The following is a 17,918-nucleotide window of genomic DNA, read 5'->3' on the forward strand; positions in this document are numbered from 1 at the left end:
TCGTTCTCAATAGTCAATGATGTAATAAATCAATAATTAGCTCAAATCAAGTCCTTAGCTCCTCACCTTTTTCAAAGCATTCCATTCTAAATAAGTCATCGGATCTCCTCAATTAATTAATTTTCTTTTATTTAAAAAACAACAACTATGGATTGACATATTTTAATACTATTTAATATATATTTATTCTGTACATAAGTATATAATCAAGGGCGTTCGCAGGGTTGGGAGGGGGCTTTACCCCCCCTCCCAATTAAGCAATTAAATTTTTACTGTTCACTAGAAATTTAATATTCGAATTTCTTTTTCAAAAAGTTTAATTTTTAAAATTTAATTTTAGATTTTCAATTTTTTTTTTCATAAAATTTAATTTATTTTTTTTATTTTTTATTTTTTTCATCAAATTTAATTAAGTTTTTTAATTTTTTTTCATAAAATTTAACTTTTATGAATAGTTATATGTAATTTTTGAATTTATTTTTCGAAAAAAATTAATATTTTGTTAATAGCTTTTTGAATTTTTATCCAAAAAATTTTATATTCAAAATTTTTTTCTAAAAAAATTAATTTTCTGCGATTAGCCATGTATTATTGATTCTTTTTAAAAAAATAAATAAAAAAAAAAACCCCTTTAACACATAAACAAGGACATTCCCTATAATTACTCCGACTTTGATCCCCAATCCTACTCTGAGTCCAACAAATACTTAAAATTATAACTCTTCAACAAATCTGCAGGTTTACGCCGTCTTTTAAGAGCACATATTTATCCTAAATCAGCTTTTGAATACAATTGAATCTATTTAGGAAAGAATGATCACTACTCACGAATTAAATAATAATGACAACTGCGAAGGAAAATTAAAGTAAACGGGTCGGCTAAAAAATTTACAGGATTTACACCATTGGATTTGGCATGGTACCAATAGAAACAATAAGTGGCAATTGATTCATCCCCTCCAGAATTTATTGGGTATTACATGCCAGTCACAATTAAGGCTAATTATACAAACAACAAATGTATTTATTTCCATTTTGTTATTAAAGGATTTTTGTAGCCGTATTAAATACACTTGAAGGACAGACTGAGGGCTCATACATTTATGACGTGTTGTGGAAAAAAGACAATTTTTGACCCCAATATCCTCCCCCACCCATTTCTACATATTTATAATTAAAATATTACTGCTTGTCTTGAAAACTACTGATATGAGACGTCCACAGGACTATATATATGTATAATCCTTTGTTCACCGGAGGGGCTACATACTTTCTATCCGGCCTCCCCCTCCTGATATACTTCTTATTGAAATGGGTTTGTTGGTTAGTTAACTAGTGATAGTTATCAATGTTTTGGACTCCAAAGTATCCCGTACGCCCTTCCTCGACTTGAACGTCATCAATGTATGACCCCCTAATTTGCCTTAATCTAAGATAACACCCTTAGTGTTGCTATCTGCTTTTTTGGTGGGGGGGGGGTTGGGAGGTTCACGCCAAGTCGAAAGTTTCTGAAATCCCCCAAACTTTTCTTCTATATATATATATAAAATAAACCTTTATATAATTGGTTATGGACAAATTAATTTTGTATTTCCCGCCTTTTTTTAAAGCTAAGTATATCTTGCTCATTATTGGACCGACGGATCTTACGATATAGTGTTTTAAAGGTGTGCCTGTATACTACAAACACTTTTAGAAAGTATTGCGTTTGGTCGGTTCATTGGTGACTTATCGTGAGTCGAGACTGGAGGTGTCAAAGGAAGAAATTCGGCATATTTTACATTTTTACTACCTGAAAGGGAAAAATTCGTCAAAAGTGACCAAGAAAATTTGCAATGTATACCATGGTTAATAGAAATACAAGGTTATACTATAACGCGTGTACGACTGATGTTTGACTTCCACCACGCTTTTTAATATTGACGTCATAGTAGATGAGGGGTTGCGTGTTTTTGTCAAAATCTGGGTTTCTTGCCCAGGAGTCGATACAACACAGTAAATTGAAAATTCTAGCAATAATGACGTCATAGACTATGAGTATTTGTATGTTTTGTCAAAATATGTCTCTCTTGCCCGGCAGTCGGTACAATATATCAAACAGAATATCCTAGCAACCCCGATTAGATGATGGTCTAACCTTGTATTTCTATTAACCTTAATGTATACGGGGTCGTAACTCTTTCATGTTGTTCGTGTTGCACCATAATGGTTCGATCGATCCCCCCCCCCTGTGCCAGGCTGCACACATCTTCGTGTGCCAGAATCACTAAGAACTCGGATGGGAAGTTCTTATGCATCCTCCCTATAGACCACCGGACCTGGCGCTAAATTGCTACAACATTTTCCTGTCTAAATTTGACCCCAATCGATGACTGTGAAAATAGGCCTTCCACGAGAAAGGTTTAAGGAAGTTGGATTCTCGTTGGCAAGAAGTTTTCAAACAGATCAGGCCTTATTTTTATATAATTAATCTTATAACGGCGTTGATAATTTTTGTGACAAAGCCCTCCCAAATGATGAAAGCTAGCAACGCCCCTGGGTAACCATAAAAATGTATTTCCAAAAGAGAGGACACTTTAAATTAGAAATTATTATATTGAAGAGTAAAGTATTATTGATTCTTGTTTTGTTTAAAAATAAAAAAGAAGATATTTTTGGTTTGGATTTTCTACAATAGATTTTATATTATTATTGTTTTTAACAGAAAATGTTTTACGTTCGTGTATTTCTTTAATTTAAATTAAATTTTGTCCTTTGTAACACCGGGCATTTCATGAATGAGGTACGCAGGTTTTTACATATATTAATTTGTTAATAAAGCAACAGAGAGTGGTGTTGCCTTGTGGCAAAATAATAGAACTTCCTGAATGATAATATTATTTAATATAGTACATAGATAGTCAATAGTCCATGAAAAATTGAAAAGCTTTGATTTATATTTAGTTTCTTTATTTTACAATTCTAAACTAAAAAAATTTACTATAAGCTATAATTATGTAATAGGTAAATTTCTAAATTAAAACCGCCTTTGTATCCATATTTTTTTGTTATTTTCTGTCCATTTGATGTAGATATATGTTCAAACTTGCAACCCCTTTTGACACTCAAATGTTTGTCCTTCTGATTTATTTATTGTCATTGACATTGCTAACTTGATCGGGATTTGTTTTCTTATAAGTGAAAATGGAAACTCATCGCCATCAAAAGTAAGGGTAATTCATGTAATAAATACTATTATTATATAAGATTTTCCTTCCTCATCTATAATGAAGATACATTCTAAGACCAACTCACTAATCCTCTTCTTCCTTTTTTTAATTCGTATTAACATACGTTCTCCATTATTCCGTTAGGTCAATAATTCGTTTATTTTTATTTTTGTGTGCATTTTCTAAACTTTAAAAAAAACTTTGAGACACGGGGAATCGATCTTGTTTTATGAAAAAAAAAATCAACTTATTTGAAAAAAACAACAACTTGCCTTTAAGAGCCTAGGAATTTGTTGTGATCAGAATCAAGCATAACCTTACGTACGTAACTCAGAATTCTTAACAACAGAGTTTTAGTCCAAAGTCTGCATCTGTCTGGTTTTTTTTTTTTGAATAAATGCGTTTTTATGATGTCCTTCTAAGCGGTACATACATCACGCACACACATAGATTATTTTAACACTATGTAGGATAATACGTTTGCCACGACTTGTCTGCAGATACACGGCAATAGTATCGCAGCAAAACTCAATAAGATTTTAAACGATAACTATGTGGGGAAAACATTATGAAATGTGAAAAATCGTAACTCAAATCAAAGTTCATTTCATAAGAAAATGATACTAAGGAGTAATTTGTATTTTTCGAGAGAAATTTAACTTACTCTTAGTCTTTAAAATTCAAGTTCATCTCAGATTTTTTCTGTATAGAGGTTGGCCGAGGGGCTATTCTTGTATATAAAACATATTAGTGGCGTCCGCATGTGTGGGGGGCTGCAGAGACCGTAGGGCTCCTCAAATTAAGGAATTTTGGTTTTTTTACAAGAAAATTTAATATTTAAAGTTTTTTTTTCCAAAAACTTATTTTTTAAGTATATAGCTGCGGATTTTTGAATTAAAAAAAAAAAAAAAATAATGTTTGAAATTATTTTTTCAAAAAACTAATTTTTTTATTATATAGCTGTGAATTTTTGATTTTTTTCTAGAAAATTAAATTTCTAAATTTTTTTTTGAAAAATTTTTATTTTTGTATTTGTTTTCAAAAAAAAAAAAATCTAAAAACCAAGCCCAAAGTATAGCCCAGCAGGAGTCCCTGGATATTACACACAAGGAAGGTGATGTGAAAATTATTCTTATTTAAACAAGAAACAACCGACTGTCACACCACCTTGTGGATAATATATACAGGGCCGTTTATGTAAATTGTACCTTCTTTAACTACAGTTATTTCAATTTTAATGTGAGAGCTTTAATTTAGTTGCACAATTTTTCATTCAAAATAAGTATCTACGATCGAGGAGCCCCGGAAGAACACGAACATTGAATGGGATTGCGCGGGATATAAGCCAGTCTACATCAAGAAGATGCTCAGGGTCCAAAGAGCACAGTCTACGACTTCTACAACCTGCTGGATGGAGCAGGGACATATAAGAGAAAAGCACACAGTGATAACAGTGATAAAATACTAAGTCCCAGATTCCTGGTAGGTATAAAAAGGTCTGTTAAACGGTCTCCAATTAACTTTCACGCCAAAAAACGCCAGGTAAGCCGTGCAACTGTCTCCAGGGCCATAAACACTGACCTGAGAATTAAGTCAAACCGCTTCTACAAAAGACATATCCTTACAAACGAAATAAAGGCCACCCGGTCTCCTCAGGGAAGAAAATTGCGGAAGATTTGAAATCCCATAGTAACCGAATCATCTTTTATTTGGATGAGAAACAATGGACTCCCCACAGATCAGGATGCAGTTAAAGGTGGTCCGGATTTACTTGAATGACACTTTAATTTTTTAGTTTGATTATACCCTATTAATAAAAAAAGTCAATGTACTCCCCGGACAAGACATACAGAGAGAAAATGCCCGGAGAAACGATATCAGTTTATCCCTTTACCTAATTATTGATTAATAAAGGGTTTTTATTCTTTTGAAACTTCGTTATTTAGCCTCCCATGATGACTGATTCAACACTTTTGAAGTCACAGGATACGATTGTAAACAATAGCCAATTTCGTTTTTTTGACCATTATGGTTTTATAATTACATACATATATGTTGGTGAACAATATTTGCATGAGATCCAAATATGTAAAATCGAGTAAATGTACGTAGTTGTATGTAAATGAATTCACAAATCAATCCTTTTTTATGTGTCTGATTAAATTATATTGCTAGTCCGCTCCACCTTTATAATGAATTAAATGGCTTCTTCTTTTTTCTTTTTTCCCCTTTCAACTCCGGCTTCGGTTTAAAGTTAAATGAACTATTAGAACATCCGCTTTATAGAGCAATCTTTAAAGGCAAAAGGGGGGACTTCCAACTTGTACACGATCTTGATGTTGAAAAATATGAGATCATGCTTGAATGTACCCTTAAGTAAATATATAGTTAATAAATCCTACGACCCATCACGATCATGTAAGACTACAACAAAATTAGAACCAAAACAATTATTCACCCCCAACTATCCATCATCCGGTGTTTTTTTTTTCATGCTTCTTAAAAATGATTTACCCTTGTAGAGAACAAAAAAAGGTTCATTACAAAGCCATGCATCACTCAGTAGGATCATCTTAATATGATCATAAATATTTATCAAATAATTTTCTCGTTCTCTATTTCGACAAATTGAAATATGTTTGTATACTGCATTTAAAATGAAGTTATATACACGGATTTGAAGGGTGGTTGGTATCAGTACAATATATGTTTATAGCAAGGCATAAGTGTCTCACTCTTTGTAAAAAACGGATTGCAAGGAAGAAGAAAAAACCCGCGAGTACGTGGACAACGTACTATAACGCAAATTGTTAAATGAGAATCGGGCCGACGTGCAGGTCAAAAGGATTATAAATACGAATGGATTCTATGATTCCATACATCAATCCATTGGAAGCAGTGCTTGAAATCAAATCTCAAGTAGGCTCCATTCCATTCTCTCAAAATATACAATCACAATGAAGATTTCTATTAAGGTTAGATTCAAAGGCTAAAATCGAAAAAACAAACAAACACACAAAATGCTTATTTTCTTTACTTTTCCATTAGGTCCTTTTATGCCTCTGTTTACTCGTCGTCACGGCTGATGCCCAAAGACGAAGAGGAGGTGGCAATCGTCGACGACCAGCTCCCGCCCGTCGTCCTGCTCCAACTCCCGAAGCTAATGATGACGCTTTAAGCATTGGTGAAATTGCTTCTGCCGGAGAACGTTGTATCGACAAGGTCGTTATGGTCGAAGAGACTGAATACGACGAGGAGATCGAGTGCCATCACAGCTATACGGAGAGATGTCACACCACTTACACCACGGACTTTGAGCCTCAACAAGAGGAAGAGTGTGAAGAGAACTATAAGAAGAGCTGCTTCATCGAATACAAGTTGGTTGCCAGTGAGGAGCCCGTTCGGTAAGAAGCCTTACGAAAAGAAACTACTCGAAAAGATAACTAATAATTCTATGTAACTTTCAGTTTCTGCCACACTCCTCTTGTTTGTGAAGGAGAAGGACCCGAGGAATGTAAGACAGTCTATGAATCTGAATGTACCACCAACTACCACGAACATGAAGTTCAAGATGACGTTGTTGAGTGTGAAACCATTCAAGAAGAGAAATGTGAGGATGTCACACAAGGCTACACCACTGAACAAAAGTGTACCAAATGGCCCAAACAAGTCTGCAGAACTGATAGAAAGAGAGTCAAAAAATACAGTCCTGAGACACAATGTAAGAAAGTTCCTCGTCAATTGTGCGGTCCCTCCGGCTGTGTTCCCCAACCCGGACCCGAAGAGTGCTTTGACAAGAAAGAAACTGTTGTTCAAGAAGTCCCCGAAGAGAACTGCAACTTGGAACCCCAAAAGTCATGCAAACAAGTCACTAAGTTGGTACCCAGTCTAAAGCCCACCGAGGAGTGCGTTGATGTACCCAAGGAGGTCTGTACCCGATCCAAAAAGAACCCAAGAAAGGTTCAAAAGCCCGTTATTAAGAAGTGGTGCTATGTTCCCTCTGCCGCTTCTGGCCTTGCTGCCGCCGCTGCTGCTGCCTAAGCCCTTAGGCTATAAAACTACTAGTCCATCCATGAACGACCCTAACACAGATCGGCATTATTTTTCGAAGCTTACCATTTCAATATCAATTATAGTCATGTCCCGTATTATTTCATTTCTATTTCTTGCCAATCCAGAACATTATTTCTTTAAATTTCAACCCGAATATCTTATGTATAGTTTAGAAAGAAAAGGAATAAAAGGCCATTCTATTCAATAAAGGTTGCATTTTTTATCATTGTTCTTCAAACATGGTTAAGTCGTTCATTTTAGGCTAATTACAGGATGTCATGGATCATGCTCTTCACTAATGATTTTAAACAAAAACAACATTCGAAGGAAATGATACATTCCTTTACAAAAAATAATTCCAAGTTGATAAAAGTAGCCAGACTTTATAGCAAAGTTATTTATTTATGTACATAGATATCACATATGCAGATAGCTCCGAGGCACCTCTTTCTCATATCATATTATGATAATCTATTGCTAAATGAAAAAGGTTTCGTGAGCTTTAAGAAAGTGAAAAGTATAGGTAATACTTTTTTTATTTCATTTTGAGTTGTTTTAAATACAAAAATATATATATGCCTATCCTAAAACACTAAAGTGTTAAAGAAAACAATCCATGGAAGAGATCGCGGAATTTTACGCCAGATTGTCCAGAGAGCTATCAAAAAAGTGATGGAAAGATATTTGTGAGTGTGGAAAGGCCACTATTGATACCAGCAATAAAATAAACCCTTCTCCTCCTTTGCAAGACTCTTTTGAACTCTTTTTTGACATTTCCACCACCCCTACAACCCTGATGCCATCCTTCTTGACTACACTTTTTAGGTGCACCCCGAGGGGAAGGGTTGCGGTGTTCGATATCAAAACACCGAGGCCCTCTATCCACTATTAGTAGCACTGGGGCGTTATGACAGAGGACTACATCTGCAGCGGGTGCCAGGCCACCTGCCCCGTCCTGGAAGCCATCATTGCTGTCAAGTATAGCTGCATGAATGATTAAGAGCGCTCAGACACACATTTATATACATTATTCATTTTGTTGAAGTTCTATTGATTATTAATAAATTGTATATTGTTAAAGTTTAAAATTCAAAGTGTTATAATTTTAATGGATACTTTAATGATTCCTTGTGAACACAAAAATACCCCATGTATTTTGTTGTCAGCTATCGATTCCCTCATTTAACTTGATACGTCATGGCTTTTGATGGAAATCGTGTTTTTAATGGGCATGTAACAAAAAAGAAACAGAAAATCAACGTGGTAACCCTGACAATTGTTTTGTAGGATATCAGCAACAATCAGCTGTGACAAGGGAGGACGGGTCGAAGGATATACACAAAGACATTTCCTAGAATTACTCCGAGGTCGTTCCTCAATTATACTCTGAGTCCAACAAGGACTTACAAATTATCTAGGTTACTTTTCGTCTATTAAGAGCACACACGAATGTTGTCCAATAAGGGTTCGAATATAATTGAGTCTATTTAATGAAGGAAGTTCACTACTCAGGAATTAAATAATAATCACAACTTCTAAGGAAAAGAAATTTTATTCTGCAGATTACCAATTTCAAGAACCCCCAAAAAAAAAAAATAGGCTAAAAAATTCACGTCACCAGACATGGCCATTTCATAATTTATCTTTAAGATAAATAATAAAAGTAATAAGTTATACCACAACAATGGCTCTACTAATATGTGGAGTAGAACAAGGCTGAGTCACTCAACTTCATGTTGGGGTAACTCTAGTTTTTCTGTTTTAATCCAAAAGGCAAAAACTAATTGACTTTGGACAAAATTACTCCCTTGTTTTTTCATCAACATCAGATAATCTATGAGAAGTCACGTGCTATAACTAAGATATTTTCCACAAATATTGAACTAAAATAAATATGTTTTTGATTAAACAAAAACTTTTGGAGAGCAATTTTTTCAACCTGGAAGTGCTACACATATTACCTGAAACAATTTCTACTAGTCTATTACAAAAAAAAAAAAATACTAAAAAGGAATTTTAGATTGAGCATTTTATCTATTAAAGTTCAATTTCTTGTTGATTCCTTATATTTACAATTGTCCGTCTTATTATTTTTATGAAGAATTTTTTAGCAAGAATGGAATAAAATAATATGAAGGATTTTAATATTATGTATTTTTTTGTCAGCTGTTGATTCACTCGTCTCACTTGATACGTCATGGAAATTTCATTATTTATTTATTTTGTTAAATTAACGAGGTAATAAGTTGTATTACACTTATGTTCTGTTTTATAAAGGACAGAAATACAAAATAAATATCAGTTGGCATGATTGACTTATTTGGCTAATAACAAGATGATTTTGGGTCATTTTTCTGTTTCTTTTGGAGGAAAGATTGCTAATACAAAGATAGTTCATATTTTAATTTTTTTGAGTTCGGGTTCGGATCTTTAAAAGTAAATATTCGGGTACTTGAACTTTCGGATGATCTTCTAGAAAGAAAGACATTAATTAGATTACATTTTTACTGATTCTGAAACACTGAATGATCAAATGTTATTTCTATTTTAATAGAAAATTATTAGTTATTCTTAGAATTATTGCTATAAAAACATTGAGCTCGTCGTTACCTATACCGTATCCTGCAACCTTTCCTCCAAAAGGAAACATAAAAAGGTCTAAAAACCAGCTGGTAGTTAGCCTGTTCTTCCAACTATGGTGTTACTATAGAATAATTGTTCTTGTCTAATAAGAACTGATTCGAATCCAACCAATTAATATTAATAAACCTGATTAAAGGAAAAGAAGAAGAAATATCCACAGCTGACCACCAAATACAATTGAGTGATACTATAAATGTAACACCGTTTCCGATGTAATACCATAAATGGAACAACCGATGACGTAACGAATATATCATTCTTAATTATTATATAATAATTAATAGAATTTCAATCATTCCAAGATTAATAGAAATACAAGGTAACGCATGTACGACATAAGTTTGACTTCCACCACACTTTTAATATTGACGTCATAGTAGATGAATGGTAGCGTGTCTTGTCAAAATCTGTTTTTGTTGCCCAGCAGCTGGTACGATACATTAAATTGAAAATTCTGGCAATAGTGACGTCGTTGACTATGAGTGGTTGCGTGTTTTGTCAAAATATGCCTGCCTTGCCCAACAGTCGGTACAACACATCAGATTGAAAATTCTAGCAAGCCCGATTACATCTTTGTATTTCTATTAACCTTGAATCATTCTAGTACTTATCTAGGGGTACACATTTTGTTATTTTCAATCCAGAATGACATTGGTGTAAAACCATGGAGGAGACTAACGAGGATATTTTTAAAGTTGGCAAGGTGAAACATTTGAAAGAGTAAAGAATATTTTAAATTTTCTAAAGAACAATAAAATTCTGGGAAAGTTTCTCTCTTTTCTTACAAAAGTTTTTCACCGTTGATGATACTGTCAACCAATAACACAACTGAACTTCTGGACAAGGATGTCTTCAGAACAAAAAATCCAGGAGGAATGATGGTTTCGGACATTGTGGAGTCTGCCCTCCCATTTTTGTGGAGAGGAAGGAGACGTTCAATGCAGATGATAACGTCAAACTTCTGGATAAGAAAGTTCTCACTTGGACAAGCGAAAAGTTCTGTGAGTACTTTGTCTTCACTCAAGACTGAGCTACGTGTCATTGAACCACTAAGACCCAAGCCTCCCTGACAGACAACTTTCATGTTGGTATATCAAGATGTGACCGCCTTGCTCTCCAGTCTAGAACCCCTTGGACTACTCTATCTAGGCTTGTCTGGAGGAGAGGTTGTGTGCAACTCTGCAGAGAAGTGTCCAGTCTCTAGAGGCTTCTATCACTAAGGAGTGTACAAAGCTCGACTCTGACTACATAGTCCAGGTCTGCAAGGGATTTAGGCATCGTATTGGGGCAATAATGAGAATTGAAGGCTCACATATTGAGTTGAGCCGAACACTATTGTCAGATGATTTTTGTTAAATAAACGTTCTCACGAAACCTCTCCTTTAAATTTTAATCTGTAAAAATAATAAAATGCGTACCACTAGATAGTATCAAACCTGTACCTATTGTTGTATTTTACTCATGATTCAACTTGAACCGTAAAAGCAACGATTCATAGTAAATTACATCATCGTTTGAACTTTAATTTACATCCTTCATACCCTAGAGCCAATTCTTTCACATCCAACATTGCTCTCTTCTTCAGCAAAATATAAAAAAGAAATCTAAGTAATTAGTAGGTTGAACGCTCCCTCACATATGTAGTTTCATTTTTGTCTACCAATAAATTCATTGTTGTTTAACCCCCTCGTCTAACTTGGTGCATCAAAAATGAGAATATATTATATCTTTATACCTATACCAATATCGTTATTATTGATCAACGTTGTTTATGGAGAGGACGTGGAGGACATTTTACTCTCTCTTGAGGATTTGAATGAAAATGAGCTCCTTAATTTACTCGAGAAAGTTAATAAGGATTATCCAGCTCAAAACACAACAGAAGTCATTCCTAAAATCTCATCTAACCTCACAAATCCCTCTGCGTAAGCTTATTTTTGTTGTTATACTTATTATCTAATTTATTAGCATTGTTTTTTTTGTTTATTTTTGACCCAATAAACACAGTGGACAAATCCAATCCCAATCCCAGAGTGTCATTAACGAAATACATAATCACTATCATTACAACCTGGTACTAGCCAATGGAACCGTCTCGCAGCTACCCTCTCTATCCTTCCCATTAGAGGTGCATAACATTCTATCTGTCTTATCTGGTGGTAAGTTTCTTTTTAACTTTTCGTCGTACGGAGTGGTCCATTAAAATCTGAACACTTTGAATTTTAAACTACAACAAGAGGTTAACTTCTTAATAGACAATAGAATTTCAACAAAAAAAAAATACATAGATGTGTGTGTGAGCTCTCTTAATCATTCATGTAGCTCGCCTTGGCCGTAATGATGACTTCCAGGTGGTGGTGGAAGGCCTGGGACCTGTTGCAGATGTAGTCCGCTGTCATCACGTCCTAGAACTGACCTCTCCATCCTCACAAGGCTCTTTCCACCAACTTTTTTGATAGCTCTTTAGACAGTCTGGCGTGAACCCCCAAGATCTCTTGCATAGGCTGTCATGAACTTGAAGGAATTGGTAAAGGCCGTTTTCTTTAAGTCCACCCGCCCAACTGATTGATGTGCACGAATTTAATTTCGTCGATCCCGTTCAAGTGTCATTTTCTGGACTTGAGAGATCAGGTGTGTTTTGTTTGTAAGTAATTGTTCATGCTTTAATATATTGAAATATAAATTAATTTCAATAACTCAACCCTAATTAATTATTGAATTAGTAAGTGTTCAGATTTTAATGGACCACCACCCGGTACTCTCCTTAAGTTTCTTTTTCTTCAAACAAACTCCCTATGAATCAAGATAATAAACTCCCCGGATCTAGAAACGGAACTCAAACAATTCAGTTATCAGACAAATCTCCACCAATTTCAATTACGAAAGGGGATGGTGTCTACAGTTGTGGAGATACCTCCTATGGACTCACCACAAATTTTGTCAATCCATCATACCCTAAATCATCCAAAGTTCTTCGTTCCTGCTCCTTCCTATTAAAAGTTGAAAGAGGGGTGAAGCAAGTTCGAGTGGATTTGGTGGATACTCATTTAGGATCTCCGGTGGGGGGTGAATGTGGCAAGAAGGGAGCATATTTAATGATACGTGGAACAGCATTTCCCTTGGGAGTAGATAAATTTTGTGGGATAAATAAAGGTCAACATTTCTACATCGAGATTGACAATGTCCAAGAGTAAGTAACTCTGTCAACTTTATATAATTTGTTGGGTAAAAAGTAATTTCGTATTTTTAATTTTATTTTAATGCTTGTTTAAGAAGTGTTCCAATCATCCGATTTAAGCCAAGTATGCCCTGTTCTGTTTGATAACTTTTTGCAAACAACAATCCAACTTCATAATATCCTTCATGTAGAAGCCATTCTCCCTATTGCCCAAAAACTCGGAAAACCAATTTTCACAGGTCTCTATTCAAACCAAATTTGTCCCTATAAACACGTTACCATAGATAGGCAAAGGTAGTAGTGACTTAGTTCCAGGTTTGTACTGTAGGGTGGATGGATAAGAACTTTCCATCCAAGCTCCAGTAGCTTCTGGAACGTCATTAAAGATGTTTGCAACCTGGCATTGTCTTGATAAAATAGAGTGCATCTCCTATTCACCAATGTTGGCCGATTTTGTTCAATTTCCATCTCCAACCGTTCGATTTGTTCACATAAGAGTGTAGAATTGGGTTGAAAATGTATTTTTTTCAATTTTTCAAAAAAAAAAAAAAAAAAACCACTGTTATGCAACACGAACGAAAAGAGTATTATCACCGTATAAATTGCAAATTTTCTTGCTCGCTATTGAGAGTTTATTCCCTTTCAGATAGTAAAAATGTAAAATACGGGGGATTTCTTCCTTTGAGACCTCCATATTTGATGCACGATGATTCACGACTGAATTGGCCAAGTGCAATACTATCGAAAAAGTGTGTGTAGTATACAGGCACACCTTTATAACATTTTATCGTATTTGATCAATAATGCACAAGATATACTTTGTTTAAAAAAAGGGCGGGAAATACGAAAATGCATCCCCCAAAGTTATGAATCAACAATTGAAACGCATCTAGTCGACCCCAATCCCCCATAGTAACCATCAATTTATCTCCTTTATTTTAGGTCGCCCTACATTGAATTTATTATTGAGCCCACGTATTCATTAGATGATCGGGATTCACCATTTCGATGGGGCCTTTGGATTACACAAGTCCTTCCTGGATCACAATTAAGTGCACCCCGGGGGTGTTTCCAGTACTATTTCAAAGAAATGGACAATATCCTTTCGTTTAACTTTGAGGGATCTCAATATTTCAATAATCAAGTACATAATATCTAATGTAATCCAACTTTTGTGTTTATTCCATTCTAGTATTATAGAATATGTATAACGGCACGAAGGAATCAATGTTTCGTCACATTCAGTTCCAAGGATGGAGAGTTTGGTCTTGAAAAGTTTGGAAACTATAAGACCGTGCCTTTTAACCTCTCAGGAAAGGGTAAATTCTGTGGTAAGCTACTGAAAGGTCAAACATTTTATGGAGTGTTTTCACGTGATGTTTAAATATATGATATACGTCATTTTGGGGCTTAAACAACCAAGCCTTATAAGAGTAAAAACCCTTTTTAGATTAATAATAATGAAAATAGTGAACTATTGGAGGTAAATATGCGACCAACAAATAAAATAGATTTAAAAAACGTAGTACCTGTATTTAGCATTACATAATGCCAAAGACAAAGATTGATATTTGAAAATTATTAGGTGAATATTAAAAATTTAGGAATCCAAAATGGCCTTATCAGCATTGATGACGTCACATGAAAACGCTCTATTGATAATTTGTACAAAAGATCAATATTATTATAAAAATGTTAGTCAACACCGTTTCTCAGTTCTCATTCTAAATTTACCATCATAACAGATGACGTTATTGGGACCCCAAATACAGGTATATAGCAAATTAAAAATTTACTTATTACATTTACACAAAGAAATGCATCTAATGACGTCATCAGAAAGAAAAGACGAGAGAGAGTTACTTAATAAATCTGTTGTGTTTGCCAAAAGATTTTCTTATTGTCTAACCTTGTTCCAATAACATTGGCAAATATGCTCTTATTTTTAAGCACGAGACTATTTACGCATCCCCGACTCATATGGACAGAATGGACCTCAAACAGATGATAGGTAATGAATTATGTATGATTGTTGTTGGGATTTTTGTAAAGAAAAAAAGGAGTTGAGAAAATGAAAAAAAAAAAGAAGGTTGTTGCGTGCACTCTTTCTTCCTTTTTGTCCATTATTTAATAGGTCGTCGTGCTGTTAACTTATATCTATGAAGTAAGCATTCTCGCCTATTTTTAGTGTAAATTGTTTAAAAAATGTCTCATAAAAATAAATATATGTGATTTTGAATATAACTAGAGTAGAGGCTCACCCGGGATATTAAGAAATTAAAATTAATTAATAATTGTTCTGCTTAATATAAAACAAAAATAAAGACAGTAAAATATTTCTTAATTATTCTCCCTGCATGTTGGCGTTGGTACGTATCTTTCCACTTTTTTTAATTTATAACAGGATATGATAGGTTTACCAGGCGTTGCCCGAGACATTCAGAAATTAAAATGATTTCTGAACACCTTTATTAAAAAAAAAAAGAAGGAGATTATAAGGTTTGAAAAGATAAAAACATATTCAAGTTGAACTGTCGTTTGCTCGTCTTTCGTGATAATCCTTTGTCTTATTCCCTCTTCCTTTATTTCTTCTAATCTCCTTAAAAAAATTGTGCAAAGACACATAGCAACACGCAGTGAGAACTATTCATTAAATTTTCGTTCTTTATTTTTTGTTTATATGTAAGTCGTTTGTTTGTTCAAAAAATTGTTTTTTAGGAAAATCCTATTTCAAGGCCGCCATTGTCTTAAAGGTAAAAAAAAGGCTACTTGAAGCATCTCTTGAGCCTTAAAACCCTACATGATTTTTTTAGCAAAATCCAATCATTGGTTTGGCTGTGATTTCGGGGGACACACAGATATTTGCATTTAGTATATAGATATTTTCGCTGCACTAATGCTTTTATAAATGAAGAAGATTTCCCCCTTTATAGCAATAATTCATTTTCTTCTCCTAAAATAGGAAGGTAATATTAACAAGGGTTTTAATTCCATTTGTCTTACCCCTTCCCTCTCCTCGACTCTATTTTTCCTAACAAAAATGTCAACTCTAGGGATGAGGGTCAACGTACTGTAGTTTCATAATAAAATAAGGTTAAACATTATATTTCAGATATTGTGGTGGACGTTTGAATCCTCTACATGGATCTTCATCTTCCTCTCCCGTCAAAGCCCCTTTTCATGGCTCACTTTATACCTTAGATGTGCGCACAGGCTCTGCAGGAGGAATAGAAAACTTTATAAATGAACATCATAGCCCAGGGTTTCGTTTATTGTATGAATTGGGTAGTGGGGGCTGTCAAACAGCGGATATGAGTGTTTTAGGAACTTATAATAAAGGAAAAAAATAAATTTAAAGTGATATCTATGTTAATAAAGCAAAGTCCTTCTGTATGTAGAGAGTGAGGACTCAAAAATTTAAATGCCGGGTTCACTTCTTCATATTTTTATTTTGTAACATTTGTATGGGAAACTTTTGAGGCAAAAGTTGGTTATCTAACAATTTTATTCACTTTTTATTCATTATGGCATACTCCATTCTGAATGATGGCTTCAAACCGGGGACGAACAGAAGCACAAATAGCCTGGATGAAATCTGATTGTTTCAATCTTCTGTAATCACGGATTTCAGGGCATTGACATTTGGGTTAGAAGTATTTTGCTTCTTGCCCTCCAAACCGTTCCAAACAGCGAAGTCGTGGGGTTATCGTCGTGTGAGGACAAAGGCCATAATTCTGCCGGACAGAAGGCGGCCATGTTCTCCCTGCAGAAATGATGTACCTTTCTGAACGTGTGTGCCAGGACACCGTCTTGGGTGAAAAGATAGTTGTCCCTGCGGAAAGTGCTCCTCAACCATGGCAAAACATAATACTTGTGTACCTATTGACTTTTTTCGTTAGCCTTGAAGGAGTAGGGAGGCATCTTGATGCCGTTGTACGCCACGACGCCGTTAACCATGACCTGAATGTTTGTTACTAAAGATTTCTTCGACCTGAGTTCTTGATTCAGCCAAGAAGCGGGAATTTATCCTTTAGTAAACAGCATTCACTTGTTTACTTGCGGAGGAGATCGGCCACCCTCTACCGTTTTGCTCAGACATTTTTGATCATAGAAAAACAAAAAAAGCATCAAATTGTAGTTTTTTGTCACCAGTTTCGAATTGCGTTTAATACAAATGGTCAGATTTTTAGAAGTAAGGCTTCGAAGAAGTTTCAAACTTTTGAGTCCTCACCTTGTATCTAGCTATGTTGGAAATAAGTCATTTTTGGGTGTAGATACTCCGTCGTGGGAGAGCCAAATTGTGGTCACTCAAGATTTTAATTTACATAATTAAGCTGGGAAACTCCATTTTTTTTTTACTATTAATAGTGATGTTCTCCAATTTTTAAAATTAATTTGATCTGAAAAATTCATTTCAAGGATATGAATTTATCCTTTTTTAAATATTAACATAATTTATATAACTTTCTATGAAAAACTCTGGATTCTTTACATTTTTTTGTCAAAAAAATGTAATATTTGAAAAAAAAAAAGAAAGTAATTTTTGAAATTAAAAAAAAAAAAATAATAATAAAATTGAATAGATCTAGTAAAAAATGCGTGACTCTGGCAATAGATTTTTTTTTTGAATAGTTATTAATTTTGAAAAAAAAAATTCCACAAACCTAGTACATAAAATATAACCCTGGATCCTACCCCTAGTTAATTAATATAATCAAAATAGATTGAATGTCTTTCAGTCCTTTTTTTATACAAGGGCTTTAGTGGTTCGTACAAGCAAATATGTATGTAATGATACCCATTATTTTTTATGAAAAGTGTCGAGAAAATCATTA

General features: G+C 34.3%; 2 protein-coding genes across 2 annotated transcripts; both read left to right on the plus strand.

The window, feature by feature from the left end:
* The first annotated feature begins 6,006 nt into the window (after positions 1-6,006).
* LOC121123041 (uncharacterized) lies at positions 6,007-7,471 on the plus strand. The gene is made up of 3 exons (XM_040718119.2): positions 6,007-6,184; positions 6,258-6,613; positions 6,677-7,471. Exons 1-3 carry the CDS (start codon positions 6,167-6,169, stop codon positions 7,248-7,250), a joined length of 948 nt encoding a protein of 315 aa, XP_040574053.1. The 5' UTR covers positions 6,007-6,166; the 3' UTR covers positions 7,251-7,471.
* Positions 7,472-11,576: 4,105 nt separating this feature from the next.
* Positions 11,577-16,473, plus strand: LOC121123647 (uncharacterized). Its single transcript, XM_040718782.2, has 7 exons — positions 11,577-11,830; positions 11,913-12,064; positions 12,711-13,095; positions 14,026-14,227; positions 14,276-14,414; positions 15,034-15,094; positions 16,196-16,473. The coding sequence occupies exons 1-7, from the start codon at positions 11,616-11,618 to the stop codon at positions 16,431-16,433; spliced, it is 1,392 nt and encodes a 463-aa protein (XP_040574716.1). The 5' UTR covers positions 11,577-11,615; the 3' UTR covers positions 16,434-16,473.
* Positions 16,474-17,918: the final 1,445 nt, after the last annotated feature.

The sequence above is a fragment of the Lepeophtheirus salmonis genome, chromosome 8 (assembly GCF_016086655.4).
Source record: "Lepeophtheirus salmonis chromosome 8, UVic_Lsal_1.4, whole genome shotgun sequence".
Classification (NCBI taxonomy): domain Eukaryota; kingdom Metazoa; phylum Arthropoda; class Copepoda; order Siphonostomatoida; family Caligidae; genus Lepeophtheirus; species Lepeophtheirus salmonis.